The sequence below is a fragment of the Pecten maximus genome, chromosome 7 (assembly GCF_902652985.1).
Source record: "Pecten maximus chromosome 7, xPecMax1.1, whole genome shotgun sequence".
Classification (NCBI taxonomy): domain Eukaryota; kingdom Metazoa; phylum Mollusca; class Bivalvia; order Pectinida; family Pectinidae; genus Pecten; species Pecten maximus.
This window is the reverse complement of record NC_047021.1, coordinates 18,605,571-18,614,571: the sequence shown is the minus strand read 5'-3', so window position 1 is coordinate 18,614,571 and position 9,001 is coordinate 18,605,571. Positions and strand designations below refer to the sequence as shown.

Sequence of the window (9,001 nt, the reverse complement as noted above, 5' to 3'; positions counted from 1 at the left end):
CGTTTGGAATAGTGAACACTTGCATGTAAGTCACAAACTCGAGTCTTACGTTTGGAATAGCGAACACTTGCATGTAAGTCACAAAATCTACCAATCGTCTCAACTGCTAGCGGTCATACCCATCGCTCAAGTTATTGCTGCCGGAGCGATCTCGCTGCGGGATCGCTCGGGCGACATCGCAGGGGATTTTAATCCCCTCCGCTCGACCTCCGCTCGTCGCTCCCGCAGGGTTTGAGTACCAAATCACCCTCCCAGTACTGTACATGCAGCACATAGACAGGTTACAAGCAAAATTAATTTGAATAATTAGTAAATGTGGTTATAATTTTCAGTCTGTTTCTTGTGAAATGCTCAGCTTTTCTATTTGCATCAGAATTGGAGTCAAAACCATTCAAATCTTCAAGTTTTATTGTAAATTAAGTTTACCTATAACAATGTATGACACCTGTAATGACGGCTATTTATAGGTATGATCAGCTGTGACGGAGAGGCAGGTGTGTCTGGTGCTGGAGGTGCCAGTGGAGGATCACTTATGTTGGTGACTAACTCTTTCTCTGGATCGGGTACCTTACAAGCCAATGGTGGAGATGGTTAGTATAATCTAACCCTTCATGTCTATTAAATAAATAGGATTGTTTGTTAGTAAAGTCAAGGTCACAGCTAAGGGCAAAGTCCAAACTCAATTAGGAACTACCAAACATTGGATTAAACTGTATATAGAATTATGTATTTATGTGTATTGTATTATGCACCAGTATGAACTACATTGGTAAAAGTAAAACAGAGGTTAGCCATAAGAAAAGTAAAACAGAGGTAGCTTTAAGAAACTGTTGAGGAGTTTAACTATGTACCCTTAGATATGTGACTGGGATAATGTGCCACACACTGGTGCACTTCTGAAACCTTGTACATATCATGACAAGACAAAAGTAAAGAAAACAGTTATATAAATGAAGCAGATACTTAGAATTATAATAATAATTGTTTTTATTATTCAATTTCTTAACCTAATTCAACCGTAAAAAAAAAGAAAAGAAAAGAAAAATGAACCAGGGCCATTTTCCTTTTTTTGCAATCCAAGCGATTAGAGCATTTGGACCGGTGTTGATCGTTTATAAAATAAAACGGACCTAGTGATTTTATATTGTTTTCAGATGAGACTTGACAAAGACTTCCAAGGCGTGTATTAACATTTTCAGGTCCGTCAAGATATATGTTTGAAATATTACATTTAAAAACTGATGAACCAGTTTGTTCGCATAAACGAACAGGCCACAGATGCTTTGCTTTTATTTCTATTTGAGATAGTAGAACTGGATGTGTGCTGGTTATCTTTGAAAACTATAACCTCTCCTGTGTTCTTGTTTTACAAGGTGATACCATCAGTGGAGGAGGTGGTGGGGGTAGGGTCTCGATTACCTATACTACATCTGAGTTCACTGGGAAACACCTGGCTTACGGAGGTCGAGCAACCAACGGGGACGGAGGAGCAGGAACGGTTTATGTAGAGGGCGCGGGCAAAAAGATGCTTTACATTGATAACAAGACACCCAGCAGTAATATAAAGGTATTAAGTACCCTAAATCATGTAGATATTATAACATATTCTAAAACATCCTCAGTCTAGTATATATATATATATTATATATAAAAAATTTTTTTTTTTTAAAACTTAGAAAGTTAACATCTTTATTTACCCTTGCCAAGTGAAAATAGATATAATATTTGCAATGTAATGCCAATATTAGCATATGTTACTTATTAGAAAATCAATATATTGTACAATTCAGAAATATTTAATTCATTAACTTGCAAAGAGAAGATAATGCAATGTTACAATACAATTATAATGTTTGTATTTCATTTATTCCCAACAGTCTAAAATCTCAAACATGGACATGACTTCCATCACTGGCGATGAATCTAGTCGTACCTGGGTGCCCTTTGATACTGCATCCATTACTCTTGATGAACTGTATATTCTGAATGGTGCCCACATGGCTTTAGAGCCAAGTGCCACAACTACAACACACTCTCTGACGGTCCAGAACGTCTACGGTGAAGACTTCATCAATAACCCAGAAAATAAGGGCGTGATCCATGTTGGTCACCACCAGTCATTGGCGATAAGTCAGTCAAACCTCTATCTGCCATTCAATGCCAATGTTTATAATGAAGGCGTTTTACAGTTGCCATCAACTGTGAAGATGTATAAGGGTGACTTCTTCTTTGAAGGAATACTGTCTGGTGTTTCTACTTGGGACATGATCAATTCTAACGTAGAACTAAAGGGAACCAGTAAGACACAGAACACACTGACCCCAGCCTCTTTTACTATCACAACCCTTAACATACTGGCTGGCAGTACACTGACCATGAGGGACAACAACACTAACTACAAGCTTGACCTCAACTCCCTCTTCATTGGAGCGACTGGTACCATCCTTGGTAGGAAACTGGAGATCGAAGCCAGTGCTAGTTTTGTGACAGAAGATGGAGCCAATATTGACCTTGATGGCCAAGGGTCCTCTGTTTCTGGATCAGGTAAGTCATACTCTGTACTGGAATCCATTACGACTGTGTCATTTGGTCGGTTTACAGAGGGTTGCGGATTATAGAGAATTTACTTGTTATACATTGACTGGACCAAATTATTTGGTTTGATAAAATATTCTACATTGGTTAATTTGGATATCTTTCACAGGATATATCAACATGATTTTAGTATCAATATTCTGCTGTATGTGGATATAAAATGTTTTCCAACTATCTATGATATGATGTCAATACCATGTTGTATTGCAGACACAGAAAGTAAAACCTTTGACATTAATCTTGATTAAAACGAAAATCATATTATTTCAATTTTCATTTGTCTGATACTAACCAGCGTTCTAAAATAAATCCTCAATTTAAAATTCTTAATGTTTTTACAGTGTCAAACACATTAGGAACCAGTCACGGAGGCCAAGGAGGAAAAGGTACATCAGACACTATAAATGACCCAACTAATGATGACATGCGTAACCCCTCTATGCCTGGTACAGGTAATACCAGGGCCGCAGGTGGCGGAGTCATCAAAATCACCACCGCAACCTTCACTAATGATGGTGTCATCTCTGCTAAGTAAGTTACGTTCCATTCTTTACTGTTACAATATTGTTAATAAATGTAGTATTATGTGTTTAAATATACATTATTATATTAAAAGAAGCACTTAAATGGCTGTAACCACGTGCACATTGTATTAACTTGCACTGTTACTAATCAAACCTTCTATTAGGCTATTTGATAATATCCATCTGAATACCACCTAAAGATAACAGTGTCTTCACTAGTTAACGACCGAAGGTATCATTAACACAATGTTCTTTGTATGTGATTGTTGGTAATTTTTGTTTTCTCTTGATAAAGGGACACATTGCTTCGAAAATTTTACAATTTACTGGTCCGTACTGTCGTTATTACTTCATTCATTATATACATTTGTAACATAAATATATATCTGTAGTTTATTGAAGTGAATGTAGTGCCACTTTCTTGATGTAGAAATAATTTGTGTCGGATGTTTTAAATATATAATGTAGAAACATATTTTGCTGCTACAATAATTAGAATTTAAAGTTATTTTGCTTTATTTGTGCAGTGGACAAGATGCTAACACTACAGGCTATGGAGGTGCAGCTGGTGGCAGTATCGAGATCAGTTGTACATCCATGCAGAATGGAGGTAGGTCTGCTACACACTGTTACGAGGTGTGACAAGCACATCTCTACAGGTCACAGGGGTGGCAACCATATGTTTGGAAAATCCATGCAGTTTCAGTGTTTCAGATGAACGATGCGCCCGCGCCAATCCCGCATGAATTTTTTAAATGACGCACAACTTTATTTGTACATGGGCCTGCCGGCACAGTGCAAATATATACTAAAACGAAAGTAATTAGGTTCGTAAGTTATTTCACCATTCCGTTAGATCACACAACCATAAGCACATAAAAAAGAGAAGTATATTCTTCGAATTTAACTCTTTACATACTCATTCAAACTTTGCGGTCCGTACCGGAAGTGAACGCTGGGTAGTCCTTTGGTGTTGGAGAACATGGCTATCTCATCAGACGTCGATAAAAAAAAATCTTTTACTGATAAAACAATCTGTGGCTGCTGTGTGAAGCTTCATATCAAATGAAGTTTTTTGTATGAAACGAGTTGAAACTCTTAATACCGAATATTTCCTTGGAAATATGGCGAAATCGAGAGGAAGAATCACAAAATATTTGAGTGATGGTACATTTAATAATTCATCAATACAATATTTTACAATGCTTATTATTTCTTAAAAACGTATCTTCAGTGTCAATTCCTACGTATGACTAGGCTGAACCAGCGAGTAATATCAACGTGTTTCACGTCGTTTTCCGACGATTTGAGTCGTCACAAAAGAACGAAATTTTATAATGTGCATATTGCAGTCAGATATGTAGACATAAACTGGATTTGGTTATTTGCATTAAAATATATTTGTTTTTTCGCCGATAGCGAATTGACTTGGTCGTCATGTTTTGGGTCAGCAAGTTTGGTGTTTATAGTGAAGAATTAAACGATCAATTATGTCAAGTTTTGAATAAAACCAGTTTGTGAAAACAAAGGAAAATATATCTTACTTATATTACAGTATCATAATTAATGTTTGGATTATCAGAATCACAAATATTTTGTTTCAAAGTTGTGATAATTTGCCAATATTGGCTTGGCGGCTATATGTTTTGGGATCCCTATGGGGTACCTGCAGCTATCGCCCGATGCTTAAATGTTTGTTTTAACAACATTCAGTCAGAAATTAAAGTAGACAGTTGAGTTATGAGGCAATCCTATGAATGCCACTTTAGTTAAATTCAGTCTGTTGTCCATAATAAAGTATGGTACACTAGTAAGCGGCCATAAAAATGATGGTTTAGTAAAATGACCCCTACTTTCTGGTCTAGATGGGCCCAATGACCCATGTAAATGCAAAATCACCTGAAGCTCTGCAGTCTTTTTATATGTATGGCATTGTCCATCGATCCATCTGGCGTAAAACTTTCATTTGTCCTTAGAATATTTCTGCGTTAAGTTTTTAGTGCAAGTGTTGAAAGGTATTAATACATCACTTTATAATTGTACTAGGGTGCTGTTTTTAGTGCAAGTGTTGAAAGGTATTAATACATCACTTTATAATTGTACTAGGGTGCTGATAATTGGCAATAGAGTCCCTCTGGAGTTAAACTATCCCCTGCCGGAGTTAATTTAACTAAAAGATTTTTTTTTGGAAAAAACCAGAATTTTCAAATTTTTGGACTTAGAATATTTCTGTGTTAAGTTTTTGGTGCAAGTGTTAAGAGGTTTTAATACATCACAAGTTTATGTTGTGAGTGTTGAAAGGCATAGTAATACATGGTATTAGGTTCCCTGTGGGGAATAAACTATCCCTTGCCGGAGTTAAACTGAAAGATTTTTTTGGGGAAAAAACACATTTTTAAAATTTTTGTGCAAATGTTGAAAGCTATTAACACATCACTTTATGATTGTACTAGGGTGCTGATATTTGGTAAAAGAGTCCCTATGGAGTTACACTATCACTTCTTGGGGTTAAACTGAAAATAAAACAATGTGAAAATGCTCACATTAGACAATTTATACCAGTCCACATTTTTCAAGGGAGACAACTCTCATAAGGATAATATTTTATCAAAAAATTGAAGAAATATGTCCAAAAGCAATTACATTTGTATTTAATATATATTCATTTAATCTACAACAGCATAGCTTGTCTCCCGAATGTTTGTCAATAAATAATTTATATATATATAAATCGGTATGGTTTTGAAAATTGCATGAATTCACAAAACATAATCTGATCAAGTAAACAATATAAATATTATTAATGCAATTTACGAAACCATTCCAATTAATACATTTTAAAAATTTATTGACAAACATATGCGAGACGAGCTATGCTGTTCTCCAACCGCTCTTGTTGTAAAGTTATTCCCCTTTGTGTATTTCAGTATTCGTTTTTTTGTCCAGATTTATTGCTGTTAATTTTTTATGTTGAAGACTTGAGTGCCTGCAATTTGTTTCCTCAAAGTGTCTGAAAATTGAATATTTATTTTGTAGTAAAAAGTACAATTATATTTTGCCAGATAGCCACTCTTAGGGCGATTCAAATCTTATTTTGATACAAGATAGCATATAACAATATATGGCATTCATTGGGCATATATTGTTCTGCCTGTTTTTCTTATAACTTCAGCACAGATAGTTACACAAACTATTATTGTTATAATAGTGAATAATTACAAAATATTTTTTTTTTCAGGTATCATCCGAGCCAATGGTGGACAGTCCGGCAGTGGATCGGCTGGTGGAGGAGGTGGTGGTCTTATTGCTATAACATACACTACCACAGTGTACCTCGGAGATGGAGCTACTGTCTATGGTGGAGATGGAAATCAGCGGGGAGCTGCTGGAATTATCTTCCTTTCCTCCAACAATGCCATATCTCCTACCACATCTGTAAGAGCTATTCTGAAATTAGATTTTAGCACACACCCCTCAAATTTTGTGAAGTTATGGCATATTTTCCTTGAATAATTTGATTTAAACTTCTGTAACTATTTATATCCATTCCAATACAGCAGTAGCATGTTGGTACTAGGTCTTTATCAAATCTATTTTCTGTTTATACAAATCTCATTTGATGATATTTGTCTGTTAATACTACTTAACATTGATAAATGTATAGAACATTGAAATACATGATAATTTTTTTTTTTTTGCAGGTCATCATCAAAAACAGTGGGGAGACTGAAGCTGTATCACAGCTAGTTGTACCAGATAATGTTCTCGTTTTAGAGGTGGATACCATTGAGGTAAAATCGAAATGCATCTTTGGCTTACAGGCCAGAGCATCAGCTTCAGATGCCTTAAAAGCCAGGGTAGCCAACATTATCAGTGTAACTGGCTCAACATTTGTAGTTGAAGAATACACTGAATTTTACTATGCTACCAAATCTTCTGTTAATAGAAATAATGTTGTTTTACCCAATGACATCAACGTGAAGGAGAGAGCAAAGATAGAATTACCAGAGACCACTGTACTGGAAAGAGATGTCACTCTGGATTTGTGTGGTGCCTTGCTTCTCAATACTAAACACCTCACCATCAGAGACGGCGGTAAACTAAAGATGGCATTCCCTGGTACATCTGGAACAAATTTGGCCCCGTCACAGAGTGTATTGTTGTTAGATACACTGGCTGTGGACTATGAAGGAGATATACAACGATCCACCAAATGTGAGGGATCCTCTGGGAGTAAGAAAACCACTGTACAAATTACAGACTATCAGATTGTTTCTACCTTCAGTATCCCTACATCATCATACACTCTCCAGGCGGGATATACGACAACATACCTGAGCCAGACAACCAATCTCACCTGCACTGGTGATGTGTATATTCCACGGACCCAGGAATGTAATCTGGCTGCCGTATCTCACACATTCACATCCATTGTAATTGAGGCTGGAGGAAAATTAAATATTCTTGGTGATCCTGATGGTGTCAACAAGACAACCATTAACACTGGTTCATTGGAAATCAAATTTGGAGGTGAGATCAATGGAATTGGAGCAGGTTACCAGACAAATGGTCCAGGAGCAGCATCATCCTCTTCAACTGGAGCTACACATGGTGGTACAGGAAAGGACAGCACAGCAGATCCTTATGGAAGTGTTATTGAACCTAGAACTCATGGAAGTAATGGAAATGGTGCCACAGCTTCGACCAAGCGAGGCGGCGGACAGGTAGAAATTGTCGTTACAGGTGGCATGGTTGTAAACGGTGATATAAAGATGGACGGTCAGGATGGTGCCAGTGGAGGAAGTATTATCCTGGATGGACAGTCTCTGTCTGGGAATGGTGTCATCCAGGCCAATGGAGGAGTTCGAGGTGGTGGTGGCAGAGTAGCAATTATCACATCCAACACCTACACCTTTGAGGGGACAATCACAGCTTCAGGAGGAGATTCAGATGCTAGTCCAGGTATTTTTAGGTCACCTTCGACAAGGTCTCAAAGTCTCATAGGGAGAATCAAATACTTTTTAGCTCACCTGGTCCGAAGGACCAAGGTGAGCTTATGCCATAACGTGGCGTCCGTCGTCTGTCCGTCGTCCGTCCGTCAACAATTGACTTATTTGACTACTTCTTCATAACCGCTGATCGGAATTTCACCAAATTTGGTCAGAAGTATCCCTATGGGTAGGGAATTCAAAATTGTACAAATGATGGGGCTGACCCCCTGGTGGCCTCTGGGGTGGGGCCAAAAGGGGTCAATTAGCTATATTGATATAAATGACTTCTCCTCTGAAACCAAACAAAGGATATTGCTTATATTTGCCTGGTAGCATCACTATGTGGTGGGGATTCAAAATTGTATAAATGATTGGGCTGACCCCCCAGGGGCCTGAGGGATGGGGCCAAATGTGGTCAATTGAGCTATATTGATATAAACAACTTCTTCTCTAAAACGGAGCAATGGATATCGCTCATATTTGTCTGGTAGCATCACTATTGAGTGGGGATTCAAAATTGTACAAATGATTGGGCTGACCCCCCAGGGGCCTGAGGGGCAGGGCCAAATGTGGTCAATTGGACTATATTGATATAAACGACTTCTTCTCGAAACCGAGCAATGGATATCGCTCATATTTGCCTGGTAGCAGCTACTTGGGGTAGGAATTCAAAATTGTACAAATGGTGGGGCTGACCCCCCTGGGGCTGAGGGGCGGGGCCAAAAGGGGCCAGTTTGGCTAAATTGTTATAAACAACTTCTCCTCTGAAACGAAGCAATGGATATCACTCATCTTTGCTTGGTAGCATCACTATGGGGTGGGGATTCAAAATTGTACAAATGATGGGGCTGACCCCCCAGGGGCCTGAGACGCGGGGCCAAATGTGGTCAA

General features: G+C 37.9%; 1 protein-coding gene across 1 annotated transcript; it reads left to right on the top strand.

Annotated features, from left to right (window-relative positions):
* The first annotated feature begins 469 nt into the window (after nt 1-469).
* On the top strand, nt 470-6,432 carry LOC117331104. Its single transcript, XM_033889699.1, has 6 exons — nt 470-590; nt 1,374-1,567; nt 1,878-2,544; nt 2,937-3,126; nt 3,647-3,755; nt 6,358-6,432. The coding sequence occupies exons 1-6, from the start codon at nt 470-472 to the stop codon at nt 6,430-6,432; spliced, it is 1,356 nt and encodes a 451-aa protein (XP_033745590.1).
* Nucleotides 6,433-9,001: the final 2,569 nt, after the last annotated feature.